Below are 18085 nucleotides of genomic sequence, written 5' to 3' on the forward strand. Positions count from 1 at the left end.
AATTAGACTTGTGGATTAGGTTTACCTCCTGTCCACCAAAGCAATGTGGATGTGTCATTTTGAGCAGGCCGAATGCTGTCTCATATCCTTCTGTCGTTTGTGAATTGTGCAGCAGAACAGCGACAGGGACAGCCCCAGCAATTGTAGCAGACAGCAGCAGCGTAGCAGTGGTATGCATCCCGTCACATGAGGAAGTAGAGTCAACGAAGATTATCTCCTTTGCTGACACCAGTTTCTGGGTTCGCTTCATGATTGGTGTGGCAATTAACACTGCCCCACTTGTTGCCATCACCCGATTTTGAAAGCGTCACATGTGTGCCTGCCAGGAAATAGATACCAGATTGAGCATAATTGCATATGGAAACAACTGACCTGAACTAATATTTTCATTAGAGTAAATGCACAATGGACTGGTATTCCCAATTAACATCTCCAATTTGCATGGTCGGTTTAGTACACCTTTTGGAAATCGTAGATACACTCTTCATGATGTGTACGTTTTAAATTTATGCATGCTGTATTTAGCAGCACAAAAAAAAAGACATAGCAATTTTACAGAAAAAAGTACATTCTTTGTGCAACCAAAAATGTGTTATCTCAGTAACAATGCCATTGGTGGGTTTATTTGTTTATAAATTTTTACAAAAAATTTTTAAAAACAAATCTTTCGATGCTTGGAAGGTGTCGCAATGAACACCCATATTATGAAGACGCGTTTCGTGCTGGTTATCGCATCGTCTCCTGTATTAGACGTATTTCATTGTTAAGTTTATGCATGGGTGGATATTGGTCTCTCTCTCACTCTCTCTCAACCACAATTAACAACTAAGCAGCCGAACACCTCATGTGCAACGAACATACAGGCGGTTAGCTGACCGTTCCTCTAGATTTGTTGTAGAAGTGCATCCTGATGCTGCACTGCCCAAGATACTTTTCCAGCTCCTCATTCATTGTGTGACAGCAGCTCAAACTAAGGCATATAAAACCTCCCAGCCAGCAGCTCAATCCGCTCTTCTTCCTATAGGCCTAAAAGGATTTGCATGTACCCGCAGCTGCTATCGCGTCACCAATTTTGACATTCGTGCTGCACTGCATGTGCACACTGTCACTATCGTTGTAGTCACCTCTACTTCACGCACAGCAGCGAAACCATACCACACTACGGCACTACCATTAGACTCAAGCGCCTCCGACCAGATGTGAACAATACACAACACAGAAGAAGCACAAGTTCAAGTAGAAGTTATGGATTATACGAACAAGTTAGTGCACAACGGGCAACATTTCTTGGGGCCTGAAGAATACAACAAACAACACACGGAACAGTAGTCGAAACCACGAGACTCGCGATGTGCCGTCGACTGCGTTCCTTTCTGTGCAAAAGGTAAACAAACTATGGGCCGCGCGGCGGATGGAAGGCGCGGCATACAGCCGCTCCATGTAGTACACCTCCTCTCTCCCGACCAATCAGCAGCGCTTCTCTGCTCCGGGTTCCCACTGGGTTATGTGCTCGCTAGCAAATATAAATACGCGTCCCGGGCCCGTGTTGTCGTAAACAACGATTGCAATGTGTCGACTGCTTTTATCATTAGGCGTTGACTGAACTCTTCCAGGAAGCGGACACAAGCTTAAACACCCATATAAGAGCAGAGCCACCGCCACGTATGATGTTTGGCTACGTGCTACTAGGTGTGGCCGTAATCCTTCAAGGCCAACCACCAAGTACCCTCATGACGAACTTCAATAAACTCGTACAGTGAGTAATAGATCATGTGCTCGGGCCCGGGAGGGCCCGGAATGCTGCTTGTTCGTATATCTTAGCTATTGTATCGGAAAACTTCAAAAGCATACGCATGTTATTCTTGCACGCAATTCCAAATAAATGGTTCCACGAAGGCGCGTTAAATTCATTCGCGTACACACCACCTGGTTATGGTCCCGAAAAAGTTCCGGTTGAACTCGCCTCAGTTGATTCGTCCTTTCCGAAGAATAAGCTGATGTCATCTGCGCGTTATCACTCATCATGTGCCGTAACGTAGTCGGTAGCGTGTCAAAGACAATCGGAAATGGCGCAGCGACGGGGCCGTTTGATAGTCTCTGGTATAACGCTGGTATCGGCTGCAACTCCACACCATTAACAGCCCCTATTTTGAGCGACATATATTTTACTATGTATCAAATTCAACGCGTCCACTTTCGTATCCTCCCTTTGTGTGCCAACATTACTGTTGTGCGGTTGCTACTGAATGAAGTTGGATCACTAGAGCGTAGAAATGAATCTCTCGTAGGTTTCGTGATATTGGTGGTGTTTAGTGGCTAGTAGGCAGTCTCTGCGGTATGGGCTTCAGGCCGCTTCTCACGCGCTTTATCCAGATGTTTCCTTCACGCCAGCTTCTCTTTACAGAGAGGTTCAGCCCGACGCTCTGCTATACCGGACTTCTCTAAATCGTAATGTCACGGACCCGGGGATATGCAGGCGTACAGGACCGGCACCCTGGAAGGGACAAGGCATGCCGTCTGTGCAGTCTTCCTTCGTAAGGAACGTCTTTGCTAACGTCCGGAAAGAGGAATAGAGCGTGTAGATAAAACTGAAAGGATGGCGGCCAGCTGGTGTAGATGCATCTGGAGAAACCTTGAGCCTGAGGACGGAGAGGACAAACACACACACACACACACGCAGGCCTCAGGGCATGAGAACCATTGTGCAACCCAAGTAACGTCACTTGCAAAAAGGCAGAGTAGAATATACATCACTGCAGTCACAGAACCGCATGCTGGCAAGGTGACCGACCTCGTATGCGAGCTCATTACAGATGCATTTCTTCGAAATAGTTGAGATCAAGAAGGTAAAATAATGCACAGTCCAGCTTGTCGAAATGTCGTCGAGAAACATAACGAAAGAATGAAGCACGAAGTCAGAGTAGCTATTTAATACGTGAGTTTTCGGGCAGAGCCTGCCCTTCTTCAGACAAAGGGAGCAGTTAAAACATCGCTTATATGAGGAGTGGGATCGTTGAAAGAAGGAAACAAGGAATAAGAGACATCCAGCGAACGGATGAAATCACAAAGAACAAAACAGAAGGCTATACATTGGGTTGATATCTGACGCAAAGACCGTTGGAAACGCACGTCACTTGTGCCGTTCGAATTTCTGCCAACCGGGCTTGTTTGTTGAAAAAGAATAAAAAGTTTAAATACAAGTTGCTTCCAGCTAATGTGGATGGCGTGAAAAAATTATTTGTGCATTCAAGAATTGGGTAGTGACAAGTTATAAAAACAATGCAGACACACCAAAATAATGAGGGTAGGGGTTGCACAGTTTTCTCAGTTATGTAGTCAGCCGAAGAAAAGGAGTAAGTAGAATGGAATAACCGAGAAGGTTCTGAGAGAAGAACTGTTACATTGGCGCAGCCGACAGCTTAAGAACGATGTCACGATATGAATCAGTCACTTAATCAAATTAACGAAATGACAAGCATTTACCACAATATTATAGACTGTTGGAACAGGTCGCGAAATATCAATGTTCCTTTTCATCAGGTGGTGAAGCGGGCCGCTATGTACCTTTATACCTTGGGGAACCACGCTGTGAATCTTTGCAATTAAACAAGATTATATTTTATTACGCTTATAATCATTAGTGAGGCCGGATTCTAAAATGACAATCTTTAAATCTTCGTTATAATCGTGACCAGGGAGATTGAAATGCGCAGATATGAGAGTCTGTCGTCTATGAACGATGTCACCTTTGTGTCCATAATACCTTAGCATTGTATAATTGAAAAAAAGCTGTCCGACCCCTACCCACATTATTTTAGTGTGTCTGCACTGTTTTTATAACATGTGGCTGTCAAGTTTATGAATGCACAAGTATTTTTTTCACGCCATTCACATTAGCTGTAAGCAACTTGTATTTAAACCTTTTCTTTTTCAACAAACAAGGCGGTCGTCAGAAATTCAAACGGCACAAGTGGTGTACGTTTCTTCCAACGGTCTTGGAGACGGATATTTATCCAATGTATAGCCTTCTGTTTTGTTCTTTGTGATTTCATCCATGCGCTGCATCTCTCGTATTCTTTGGTTCCTTCTCTCACCGATCCCACTCCTTCTATAAGCAACGTTTTAACTGCTTCTTTTGTCTGAAGAAGGGCAGGCTCTGCCCGAAAGCTCACGTATTAAATAGTTGCTCTAACTTCGTGCTTCATTCTTTCGTTATTATTTTTCCCGAAGGTAGTTGCTTTAACTACGGAGTACATAAATGTTCGGGGAGATTTGCATAGTGGATTGCTACAACTCTCACGTCAAATCAACGAGGACGTCTTGATTGTTAGTGCCATGAAGCAATACTGCGTATGAGTGCCGACGCGCGCAGCTGGAGGAGAACCGCTGTAAGAAATGGGAGACAAGTCGGGTCAGCATGCGCCGTGGGTGGGCAGCGGTGCCAACACGCGCCTGAAAAAAAAAAAAAAGGTAGAAGGATTCGATTCCACGAGCTCCTAGTCATCCCATCCACTGGATACCTGTGTCCACTTTGCCATACCGCTGGTCTTTCGTGAAAAAAAAAAAAATAAAATAAAAAAAAACAGAAAAAAAAACAAGTACATGTGCGTTTCTAGCTCGATAGACGACGTCGATCAAAAGTTGTTTCGTCTTGCTCGCGCGTCCGATTATGTCCCACCTTTCTGAACATTGCCAGTAAGGCACAGCACGGTTGACGGAAAGGCAAACCTCGTCAAGACGTTCCGTGAGCAAGGTGTTCATATGCTGTTAGCTAAGCAAAATATATGCACACCCCATCCACATAACTCTGGCGGTTCAAAGTACATCCACTTTGGGATTATTACTATTCTTGCAGCTGGACTCGCTGAGATTCAGGCGGGCGCCTGGGTTCCAGCCACTGCCTTTGAAGACAGCGGAATTGCTCTCCGTTAGCGCTGCTGCCACTAAAACCGCATACAAAAGTCCGGATCGCACTCGACCTGGTGATGCACCGTGCGAGAATGTCACGCAGATAAATCCAAAGGACGTGGTAAGTCAAGACTGATGCTACATTAAGGACACTTAACATAAAGGACAGTGAGAAAGGAAATGAGGAGCTTTCCTTGATTGACAAAAAGTCCTTCTTCCTTGTCTCTCAGTCCCCTACCATGAATCGCTTCATAAATCGGACTTTTCTTGACAGGTTTCCTCCTTGAAAACTGGGAGTACAAAATGCAGCATTGCTCTATGGGGCAATCAGAAGCACCTAATAAGTGCCGCAAAAAACTAGTGCGAGGAATAGTCAGCCCTATATTTCAATAGAAATGGGGGGGGGGCAGGCCATGCCCCTCCCCCTGAGATCCACGCCAGATTCGTGCATGAACCAATACCTGAAATGTGAAGGTCAACGCGGTGCATCATTATTCCTTCTAGCTGTTTGTTCCGAACACGTGTCCACGAGCTGCCTGCTTCTCAACGGTGTACTTTTCATTAGGCTATTCAAATTAGAAAATACGTTTTTCTATAATACCTTATGGAACGCGATACATTCGAATAATCTGCCAGTCGCGCTTCTCTCTCTGCAGTGCATGACGGACTCCGACACTGATCACTATACAGGGTGTTTGCTGTAACGTGTCCAGAAATTATATTTAAAGCTAGCGATAAAAGAAAAGCAAGTGGGACTCTTGGGAAAAGACTCAGAAACAGGTACTGCTTCACTAGTAGCACCTGTTTCCTATAGTTCCCGTATAGGGTTTATTCACGGGACGTCATCCGTAGGGGACCGCCACAGTCGCTAGCAGGCAGATGTGCTCCTAGTGGCCGCCATATTGTAGGTCCGATCCAAGCCGTCAACCATATCGCAGTCGCCGCATATTTGGTGTTTCGGAATTGTTAGAGAGTAGATCGTAGATAGTAGATCGTAGATAGTAGATCGTTACGCAGCGAACGGAACGAACGCTATTCTCCGCGAGAGCGATGCGAGGGAACGTAGGCGCTGCTTCCGGGTTCATGTTCCAACGATCGGCCCCTCGTTTAGCGTTCCGTCCGCTACGTCGTTTTCGTCACAAAACAAGATGGCTGCCTTCAACGCCAGCACCTCGTCGACTGCGTCGAGTGAGAAAACAGCAAGGCTGCGCTTCAATACGAGGAACGATATTTTCTTGTTGAGAGAGGTTGTTGACCTCGTGCCTTTTGAAAACACCAGCTTGCGGTGTCTGGTTGCGGCAAACCTAGAGCGAGGGTGCAGAAAGAAGTTATCTGCAAGGGCCGTGAGGGAACGGACAGACCTGTTGCTTTTGTGAAAGAAGACGGGCGGAATTTCCGAAAGTAAGCACATTTCCGTGTAGCTGTTCTGCGCTGGTTTTTATTGTATCCGCACCAGAGCTTTAGAGTACGCTGTTTTCGCTTTTACTGCTCTTGAGAGCACAATCATATCAACTTTAGCATTCCCTTCCTATATTGTAAACCTCCCTGGTGCATATAGCTGTCTTACATCTGTTGTGATAAGGCAATCATTACGGAGACGGCATATTTAATGTATAATGTAAAAAGCCCGAGATTAATGTAATGTATAATGTAAAATTTTTTTTCATTGTCATGTTTAATGTGCTTCTGGACAGATATTTCAAGTTTATGAAGCAGGCTCCCAGGTTCGCGTCCGCTTCCAACGTGCGCACTAGTGGCGGGCTTTCGTTTTACACTGATGAGTGGCCAGAAAGTGAGGATTATCTATTGTAAAATGAAGGTGACTGACATTATGACGTGTGGGTTCCTCAGGATGATCTGGCTTCCAAAATGTAAAACCTAGTAACTTAGATTATTCACCTTCAAAGATGAATCATGGGCACTGATGCACGTCAATTATGTATGCAATCGGTTTAGTTTACAAATATGTCTCCACTAAACGTGTGTCCACTGCAGAGGTGGGCGTTTGTCCTCACTAGCCTCGCCCTCATCTAAATTTTCTGGGAGAAAAAATTTCCTGACCTCACCTCACCTCAAAAAAAATTTTCTTCACCTCACGTCACCTCAAAAAAGGTTTTTCGAAATTTTCCTCACCTCACTTCACCTAAAAAATGTTTTGAAAAATTTTCCTCACCTCATCTCACCTCAATTTTTTATTAAAAAATTTTCCTCGCCTTACCTCACCTCAACAGAATTTTTGAGACTTTTCCTCACCTCACCTCAAAAAAATATCGAAATTTCCCTCGCCTCACCTCACCTCAAATTGTTTTTCGAAATTTTCCTCATCACCTCACAATTTTTTATAGCTATTTGTGTATTCAATGCCAATGTAAATGCATATACCTAAAGCGTGAGTGCATGCAGGGTGCGGCACGAAACATGTCATTTGACCGTTATAAGAAAACGGCTTAACGGAAAAATATGGGGTAAACAACTTTCTTCTGGACATTTAGTTTGTCACCAAATACAAATAGTTTCATCAATTTGCCATTGAAATACATTTTCGAAATTGAGCTCATGAAATTGCTTAGTCAATGTAACGTTCTTTTTTTTTTCCTTGCTGGAGGATTGGGCCTTGTCAATCACAGAAAACGCTTCGTGGAACGATTGTTATACCCGTAAAATTTGCGCGGAAATTGAGGTTCAGTTGCGGGTATGCGAATGACGCGCAAAGTCGGACGTCAGATCAGCAGCGAGAGAGGAGGGCAGTCCCCGCCCAGATGAGAGACAGAAGCTGCGGAAAGAAGGAAAGATATCCCGTGTACGCGCGGGAAAAGTTTTCATAAAGTGCGCGTTCATAAATTTTCCTCGCCTCACCTCAAAAAAATTTTCCATAGTTTTCCTCACCTCAAAATGTTTTTAAATTTTTCCTCACCTCAACTAAAATTTTTTTAAAGATTCTCCTCACCTCACCTCAAATTTTTTAAAGATATTCCTCACCTCACCTCACCTCAAAAACTTTTTTGGAGATTTCCGTCTGAAAACTAAAACTAAACTAAACTAAAAACTAACTAAACGAACTAAAACTAAAAACGAAAAACTAAATGCTGCAAGGCGGGAGTTGTAATCAGCATCCACAGAACAGAACCTATATTCTGAGGGCAACAGGCAAAGTACGTAATTTCTTCCTTTGTGTTGAATTGAAATATATATTCCTGCGTGGTTCCTTTCATTGCAGATGGTAGATCTAACCCAAGCCCTGCTCAAGCCATAGTTGAAGAGATGTTTGAAGAAAGTAACACGGCCAGCACAAGATGATCCAGAAGAAATGTCCAGTACACAACAGGTGGAACCAGTAGCAAGCAACACAGAAATGCTATAGCAAGATGTCCACAGCGTGACAGGAAGTGGGTCTTCGACTTCCATGGATACAGAGAGTCCACAAAGGGCTGTGAGACGGTCACGTCACGGTAAGCATGATGTCTGTGTAAAATGCTCCACACAACAACAGATAAATTAATGACGATGAATGGTGAAATTCGCCACATGAGGTGCGGCCAACTACCCCAAGGCACAATGGGCAGGATGAGATGATGAACGACGCTGAATAGAGGTCAATAGTCAGTGGAGTCAGTTAGACATCAATAGAACGCTAGGCAAAACACACACACACACATAGGTACGCACGCACATCATAGGGTAGAAAGGAGGCCAGTGTCCCGGAGAAAACGCACAGTGTTAGGTCTATGCATGAAATTAACAGCGACACACAACTTTATTTTGCCGCTAAAGTATGCAGATGTAAATCTAGAACGTGTCAGTGCTGTAAATATGCATTAAGTTATCTATAAAATTCTGCAACACAGCATATGCAATCCATTGACATCATGGTTTTCTTTTGTTTTGAAGGAGACCGATTTTTCAACTCTCAAGCCGTGCACTACCTGGAGCGGAAACACAGTAGGGAGGCGGATCAAAAAGACAAACAGCTGGAGTTGGAAGAAAGAAGACTGCGTGTTGAAGAGGAAAAACAATCATTCGAGATGATAACATTTCAAGTCACAATGGATTGGAAGCGCGAGAAAATGACACTAATGAAAGAAGAACGGAACAGACAAATTGATTTTCAACACACACACCTGGATCTGATGAGGGTGATAATCCAAGAAATGTTGCACAAAGAGTGATGACCAACCTTGATTAACCTGAACAGGACTTTCATTTTCATTTATCCGTTGTGCAGCATTTAGTCAGACAAGTAATGTACAGTTTACAACAACCTTTATTGGACACAAAAGTGTGTGTGGAATACACAGTAGCAGCAAAGTGAAACCCCTCTGTGAATCACATGCACCCTTGTGTTCGGAACAAAATTGGTAATAGCATAACGAAACCAAATACGTGTCAAGTGATTGTGGGCTTACTACGAAAAACAGACTTTGGTTTCCACAGAGGAAGATTAGCACTTTGTCGAAATGTTGTACATCCTAGGATGTAAAATATTTTAGCAAAGTGCTAATTTGTTTGTGTTGAAACCAAAGTATGTTTTTCGTAGTAAGCCCACAATCACTTGACACGTATTTGAGGGGGTGGATATTAGACCAAAGGAAGAAAGAACAAATTTGGTTTCGTTTGTGATTCACAGAGCGGTTTCACATTGCTGCTGCTGTGTATTCCACATGAGCTCTAGTTGGAGGGTGAGTTTCTGGTGGAAAGGAAATTCCTGTTTCAATAAGGAAAGTTTGACGTGGGAATATGCTTAACTCAAATATGTTTCCAGTTCAGGTGGCTCAACGCCAAAGTAGAGGCTTGTCTGGCATCCGTACAAATAAGTATGGCAGTTTGTTAGTATAACTGACTACGGCTGTGTGCATGCCTCCCACATCCTGTAGGAGCAGTTTCTGATTTTTCCTAAAATCAATAAACGGAAAGTTAGATGCAACCTTGCCAAATCCTCACGCTACTGCTTGTCGCACTTTGCTCATCGCTGAATTAAATGACTGTTGCTCCTCTGTAAGGGAAGCACCGCCATATGGCCTCCTGAGAAGGGGTCGCAGAGCGTATGCAGGATCTCCATACAGGACATACTGGTGGCCTTTGACGATGTCTTCCAGTTGACTGTAAAAGCCACTGTCCCTCAGAATGTCTGCTCAGAAAAGCGAATCATGTTTCTCAACACCATTCGACGAAATTGTACCAAAGCATGCTTCAATTACCTCCATCATGTCTGTGACCTACATAAGGACCGTCAGCATGGCACAAGATACCATTTGGACACATCACCGCTTGATATTTTACGACGTGTTGCCTCTTTTGCCATGAAAGGTATTCTTTCTGATCCCGTGTGGGGCGACAGATACTTCTGGCTGTTCCGTCTATGAAGCCCCAGCACGTTTGGAGTGGTGCCCCCTTTCTATGAACAGCGTGCAATATACAACAATGTACAACAGCCTGTCTAAAACATTATTGTGAAGGAAACTCGATAACTGCTTAATGAACTAAGTGATTAATAATTGATCATATTGTTACTTGCTTGCCCGCAGCACAAGGGCACCTTATCTCACTGGGTCTATTATGTTACCTACCTGAGCAAATTCTTCCAAAGTTTCTGGAACCAGCCAAGAGCCAAGTTCTTTAACAGATGTCCAAAAGTTGTAGGAAATATGTCGTGAATAACGATGTTGGCTGTGCACGATAGCGTGGAGTAGTGGCGCCCAAAAATAACCTCCAAGTCACATAGACTGTTGGGGTATGCTAACCACCTAAGTGCTATGCACAAAGCCTATTTCGCGTCGATCTTCATGCCCTCCTGTACTGTCACTTGAGGCGGTAATCGTAGTCCACTGAAGAGACGCGATATGTCTTCTTTATGGAACCGAAACATTATTTTGGCTGTGGCGTCCTGAATAGCATCCAAATTGAAAATTCCTGCAGATGATGTACATCTCTTCTGCCTCTTTCTTTCACCCAGGAGAATCAAGTCCTCGATGTAACTGAAGCTCAATGAATCGAGAAATTCAGTGTACAAAACATCATGACAGTCGAACTCGAAGACATTGTCTCTCGAATGCCGGCTCGAGCGGTTCTCGTGAGCGTAAGCACTCGCCATCACGACGAGATGGACTGACCATGACCGGCAGGGGTTGTCCGTTGTTGTTTAGTTCGTTGAAGGAACAACATATTGGTTTTAACGCAGAGAAACAAAAAGCACAGCATGAAAACGTAGTTATATTAGCTAATTGGTTCAGAGAGAGATGCCTCGACAACTTTAGAACGGTCGTTCATGTTAGCGCCGTTGGGTGGCAACACAGTTCTCAGCGTTCCGTTCATGGCGTTGCCTGACGCTCTGCTAAAACTCTCTCGTTATCCGTTTGACGGTAGCAACGTACGGGCTCCGCGTTAACGTTCCGTACGTTGCGGAACGGTCTACTTAAACTCTCTATTGTGCTGTGTGATTTGTATCATATCCAAGTAATTTCCATGTCTTCGCCGTTGATAGTGGCCTAAAAAGCATATGCCAGCGAACGAATGCGGGAACATACTTTGAGGGACTATGGCGGCGAGGTTACGTCAGTGAATACATCCTGTATCATGTGCGGAGGGCCGCTTGACATATTGCTCGCGGCTAGGAGCGTATAGCAAAGCATAGCACCAAGCGTCTTTGCTACGTCAGGTCCTCATGAGGCAGCCACAGGCACTGGAATGCTACGTTATTCGCCTCGAGAAGGTTTTGGTGCCGCCAGCTTGCGGGGTGTAGCCCGTGACGTCACTTGCTGGATGCGAGGCAGGAGAGCAGACGACGCATAGTTCTACGAGTACTTGTTTTGTGGATGTGAGGTTTGTGTATAATTGTGTTGATTGACCCTTATCTGCAAACCATTACGCACAATTAAAAATTAACTCTGCATGTTCTCAGCATTTAAATTATTCTTATGGCAATGCTCCTTGTTGCATCATCAGGGGGACTGGTAAGTTTGTTCTCTCCATGGCCCATGGAGGCGGTTGTTGAGGAAATATGCGGTATAAGTGCGAAGAACTGACAACAGACATCCCGTAAGATTGGGGAACACTGCTTCGGATATCAGGGCTTACATTTTCTCTGAGATGAGCGAGATAGGAAAAACTAGTCGGCAGGTAGGTAGACGGGATGGTAAGAAATCTCTCCATATGGGATATAGAAACGGTGAATGCAAATGCGTGCCACTTGTTATGTCGCTAAAGCTTTGCAGTAATACAGCATTCTTAACCTTGAACCCTTATTTTCAGGTTTGCAAAGGTGGACCACTCTACAAGATAATAAAGAACCAGTTCAAAATCCTCTTTACCGACCCGATACACTACGACAAATGGGGCAGTACGTTTGAATATGACATCAATATAAATATGGACACGAATTGCACTATGGTGATAAAGGTGGGTATAGCGTAAATAGCCTGTGCTTCACCACCGGTCTATAACTATTACGGTAAATGTTTGTCGTTGCTGCGTGTGTCCAGAATCACAACGCGCACGTGCAATCCACTTCCCACCTTATAACCACACGTGCCGGTACAGTGAGTGTGTAATGCGCAGTTGTAGATTCTGTGAGACTGCCTGACATGACACTTTTTGACGCCTTTCTTGTACATAGGGTTTATTTCGAGCGTATCACACACGAGAAGATGAAAGATGCCGGCCAGCTGTTGGATAGACTCCATACGAAAAGCCTGAGTCTGGGCCTCTTTTGTCCTGTCCCTCTAGCTGTGCCCAGACTCACTCTTTTCACACTATTACACCTCTGTGGTTTAAGTTTGAAATCATATACTGATGATGTTTCGAAACCTTTCTGAATGGTGGACTGCGCAGAGACACAATTCTGAATGCTGTATTCTCCAAAAAGCAACATTTACCTTCGAAAAACATTTCGGGCCACGGTACGCAAGCAGCAAGGAACAGCATTTGTAGCTGCCTTTCGTCGACATACTATCGGTGTGCTTGTTCAATAATGTGTCCTCATACGTTCTTATGAGCTCAAGTAGGACATCCTGTTACAGGTTCTTGTGTTGCGATAGTGGGCCGCATACGCCCCAAATATAAATTGAATAGGTTAACGTGAGCAGAACTCCGGGACACCCCCTTTGAAACCCGGGTTGGCCTGATGGAAAACGACTACGCGACGAAGTTAACTTGACAGGGTGGTGGGAGAGTCACGTGACAGGAAAGATATCTGGGCAGGGAGAGGAGGACATATCCGCGAACAATATGTCACCGGTAATTTGGTGCGGAAATGACGTCAGTGTCCTCCCTTCCGTGACAAGCGCCTCGCAGATTCCGATAGGCAAGGTGGTTTGTGATCGCTGCGTGTTTCCCAGTCGCTTCTGGAGCAGTATGTGCGGCTGTTGCGCTGTTGTGAAGGGCTGACAATTCCCTTCAGGACTACAATTGGCACAGCGACGGTAATGCTGCGTACTGCTCCTACATAAGAATGTATGGAAGAACATGAAATGGAACAACATCAAAAGCAAATTTTTCACATTTTGTTTTAAACACTTTTTTTGCTTCAGCTGCAGCTGAAAACCGCTGCCTACGCACGTGACGCACGCTTGAAGCTTGCTTGTTGCAGCCGTTATACTCCATGTTACATTACATGCATGCTTGCCGTCGGTACATTAGTTTATGTACACACACAGAAAACGACAGTTTATTAGTCAGGTTCTGACAGACGCGCTTTACCGCTTTCTGAAGACGTTTCTAGAGCCCGGCACATCCACCTCCAGCACCCATGGCGTGCGTCGTCTGCTACGTAGATCGGGAAGTCTTCCCATGGTTCTTAGAATGTACCGGTCACCTCTCGCGGCGCGGCCTCACAGCAACGATAACACACGCGGGAAGCGGAGGTGAAATATTATGGAAGAGTGGAAACGAGTATGAGACCTTCGTGCTATTGGCAGATTTCCGGATGAAATTGGCAGTTTGGCGCCTGTGATTGCCTTCTGGGCGACAAACTGACCAAATGCGACTTCTAATGGCGCAGCAGGGGAAACAGCTATGGTCCAGAGACGATATACAGATGTAATTAAATTATTATGCATATTTATTACGATCTAAAGTAGAATAAATTGACAATTTGGCCCCAGTGACTGAGTGCCACTTCGGCGATGATCTAACCAAATGTCTGAAGTATAATTTGTGCTAGGTGGTGTAAATCCACGTTCATGCCATCAAAGAGCGAAACACGAGACAACGCAGCGACTTGTGTGCGGCCTTGTATCCTGTTTGTTCTGTGGTCAATTGAGAATGAACGATTTAACCAAACGCTACTTTTCAGGTTGCTGCAGGGGAAACAACTGTGGGCCGCGGACTCATAGTCATTAGTCGGTCTACGTCATTAAATGATGACGACATCACATTTACATCAAGGTAACACGAGATAAAATGCAAGAAATTTCTAATTTGGCGCCGGTGAGTGCAATCTCGGCGATGGTTTCATCAAACGCGACTTCGTTGGTAGAGAAACATTGGTGCAGAACTAAATACATTCAGAACCAAGGGCGTGTATAGACCCAAATCCGTGCAGCACCTATGAATGAAAGAATATTGCTAAACCACGAGGCGGTAAAGAAGCAGAGAACGCTGATGGAATTTTATCACAGGACAATTTACAACAACTGAACAACAGACAATTACTACAGATGTTTACAAGACAGCTTCTAACTTCGATCCAAATTGATTTGCTATAAATTTATTTTTTTTTGACTGTCTACTCTGTGCACTAATATGAGATGGTATGGGACTACCTGCATGATTTATGCCCTGGTTTGACTTGTAATCAGTCATAATTTACAGCTGCCTTGTTTGCAGCTATACATTGACTTGACTATCATTGCTCAATGCACTACTATGGGATGGTGTGGGACTACCTGTATCATTTGTGACCTGTTTTGACTATTTCCTCGTTTAGTCATAAATTGACATTCTGTGACTATGGCTACTCTATCTACTACTATGGGATAGTATGGGACTACCTATATGATTTGTGACATTTTGACTATTTCCTCGTTTACAGTCATACAGTCATAAATTGACTTTCTTGTGACTATCACTGCTCTATGCACTACAATGGGCTAGTATGGGGCTACCTGCATGATTTGTGACCTGTTTTGACCTCCTTGTTTATGGCTGTAAATTGACTTTTATGACTATGCCTCCCCCGTGCACTACTCTGGAATGGTATAGCACTACCTTCATGATTTATTACCTGTTTTGACCATTTCCTCGTTTGCAGCTATGATTTGACTTTTTGTTACTATCACTGTTTAGTGCACTACTATGCGACAGTATGGGACTACCCGCATAACCTATGATCAGTTTGACTATTTCCTTGTTTACAGCTATAAACTGATTTTTGATGGCTATGACTGCTCTATGCATACTATGGGATAGTAGGGACTACCTGCATGATTTATGACCTGTTATGACTATTTCTTTGTTTAGAACTACAAATTGACGTTTTATGACTATGAGTACTATTGGAGCTACCTTGGGATAATTTAAGATACCCGGATGGTTTGTGACCTGTTATGACTATTTCCAGGTTTTTAGCTACAAATTGATTTTTATGAATACGACTGTTTGCACAACAAGGGGTATTATAACACTGCCTACATAATTTATGACCTGTTGTGGCAATTCCCTGGTTTACAGCTACAAATGGTCTTTTTGTGACTACTAGTACTCTGTGCACTGCAATGGGATAGTATGAGATCTGTACGATTTATGACATGTTATGACTGTTTCATGTTTGCAGCTTTAAATGAACCTTTTATAAACACGATTACTACTTGTACTCCAATGAGATAATGTAAGACTACCTGATTTATGACCTGTTATGACAATTTCCTGGTTTACTCCTACAAATGAACTTAGAATCACGACTACTCTTTACACCACGATGGGATACTATAAGGCTACCTTCATGGTTTATGACCTGTTGAGAGCTACAACAACGTAACGTAAACATAACGATAAGGCTTGTTATGTTAGAATTCAAGATCGAGGCCCCCCTCATTTTAACATAGAAGGCCTGTGACGCGCAAAGACATCAATGAAGCGATAAATTGCAGTGAAACATGAAGATCATTATAAAGAACTGATGGCCAGGGTGTGATGTGCCTCTCATTGTCGACCAACTTACGTTTGGAAAGAGGCGTGAAAAAGAAGGGTTTTTTTTCGATGAATGTCATAGTTCAATTGTTCTTTTCCCCAGGCAACTTGAAGCTTGTGCTGTGTTTTTCTGTTTGTATGTTCCAGCTTCAGAGTAAATACTTTCCAGGTAGTTCGCTGTAGTTCCAGGTAGTCCGTACTATCCCATAGTAGTACATGTAGTAGTCTTAGTCATAAAAAGTTCATTTATAGGTGTAAACAAGGAAATAGTCGTAACAAGTCATATATGATGCAAGTAGTCCCATGCTACCCCACTGTAGTGCATAGATCAATGATAGTCACAAAAAGCCGGTTTATAGTTATAAACACGGAACTAGTCATAACAGGCCATACATCATGCAGGTAATCCATACCATCCTATTGTAGTGCTTAGAGCTGTGATAGTCACAAAAAGTAAATTCATAGTTATAAACAAGGAAATTGTCATAACAGGTCCCTCATCACGCAAGTAGTCTCAGACTATCCCATAGCAGAGCATACAGTAGCCGTAGTCATAAAAAGTCAAATCCTAGCTGTAAAGAAGGCCAAAGTCATGCAGGTATTCCCATACCGTCCCATTGTAATACATAGACCAGTAATATCCATAAAAATTCAATTTATAGTTATAAACAAGGAAATATTGATAACCGGTCGTACATTATGCAGGTAATCCTTAGTATCCCATACTAGTGCACATGTCAATTGATAACTGTAAACGAGGAAATAGTCAACGCAGGTCACAAATCATGCAGGTAGTCCCATACCATCCCATAGCAGTTGATAGAGCAGTAAAAGTCACAAAAAGTCTCGGGTTTTTAAGTTATGGATCTATACCACCAGCTCGCTTGCTACCTCTCTATCCTCTCGGTACATATCATAAATCATGCAGATAGACCTATACCATCCTATAGTAGTGCATAGAGTAGGTATAGTCATAAAAAGTCAGTTTATATCCATCCAACGAAATAATCAAAAACTCATGCAGGCAGTCTCATACCATCACATAGTAGTGCTAGAGTAGACATAGTCACAAAAAATCTATTTATAGCCATAAACAAGGAAACAGCCATATAAGGTCATAAATCATGCAGGTAGTCCCATGCCATCACTCAGTAGTGCATTGGGCAGTGATATTCACAAAAAGAATCAATTTATGCCCTTAAACGAGGAAACCGTCAACACAGTTCATAAATCATGCAGGCAGACCCACACTATCCCATAGTAGTGCATAGAGTATAGGCATAGTCACGAAAAGTCAATTTATAGCCGTAAACAATGAAATAGTCATATCAGGTCAGAAATCATGCAGGTAGTCTCATACCATCACATAGTAGTGTATTGTGCAGTGATAGTCACAAAAAAAGTCAATTTTTGGCTGTAAATGAAGCGTATACGAAGAGGGAAGACAAGTCCTGTAGATCACAAACAAAAGTGCAGAAACCGACACTGAATATTTTTGTTTAGGTTTAATTTATACAAGCGTGGAGGTCCACGCTTCCTCAGGTACAAAGTGAAGTGGTGACACGCATAAGTATACAGGGTGGTCCACCAACCGTGATAGAAATTCATAGTAAAAAAAACGTAGGCCCCGGAGAGACATGCGGTCAAGGGATTTTTTCCGCCTATAACTTTTGCCACATATTGGTAACATTTTTATTTCATTTGAATTGACGGAAAGTTAATATCTTGAATTGAACTCCGAAATTTCCCAAGGCAACCTAACGTTTTCTTTGCGAAAATGGGTTCCTCGTGGTCATTTTATTCAGTATAGCACATAATCCCACTCGTAATGCAATGGCAATCGCCGAAATAAATTCGCCGAAAATCCGTGGAAATGAGCGCTTGGCTCCGCCTCTTTTTTGACGGCTCGTAGTTTGAGCGCAAAGCTGCGAAGAAAGGAAGTTACATTGACACGCCACACGAGGGGGGAACCCGAGGGGGCAATTTATGATTGCCTCAAACCCTTCACCATCTCTCTCCAGGGCCTACATTTCTACTATGAATATCTATCATGGTT

At 43.5% G+C, this 18085-nt stretch overlaps 1 protein-coding gene across 2 annotated transcripts in view; it reads left to right on the forward strand.

The window, feature by feature from the left end:
- LOC135388275 (uncharacterized) overlaps positions 1-18085 on the forward strand; it is a 49219-nt gene that overhangs the window by 26380 nt on the left and 4754 nt on the right. Inside the window, exons 5-9 of one of the 2 annotated variants that reach the window (XR_010421323.1) lie at positions 1614-1756; positions 2405-2534; positions 4856-5029; positions 8126-8357; positions 8797-9315. Coding sequence is in view for 1 of the 2 variants with exons in the window: in XM_064617709.1 (XP_064473779.1) it covers positions 1614-1756; positions 2405-2534; positions 4856-5029; positions 12154-12300 (594 nt within the window). In the remaining variant the exon portion in view is untranslated. Of the gene's footprint in view, positions 1-1613; positions 1757-2404; positions 2535-4855; positions 5030-8125; positions 8358-8796; positions 9316-12153; positions 12301-18085 lie in introns of those variants that run through there. The other variant, XM_064617709.1, reaches the window with a different exon arrangement.

The sequence above is a fragment of the Ornithodoros turicata genome, chromosome 3, assembly GCF_037126465.1.
Source record: "Ornithodoros turicata isolate Travis chromosome 3, ASM3712646v1, whole genome shotgun sequence".
Taxonomy (NCBI): domain Eukaryota; kingdom Metazoa; phylum Arthropoda; class Arachnida; order Ixodida; family Argasidae; genus Ornithodoros; species Ornithodoros turicata.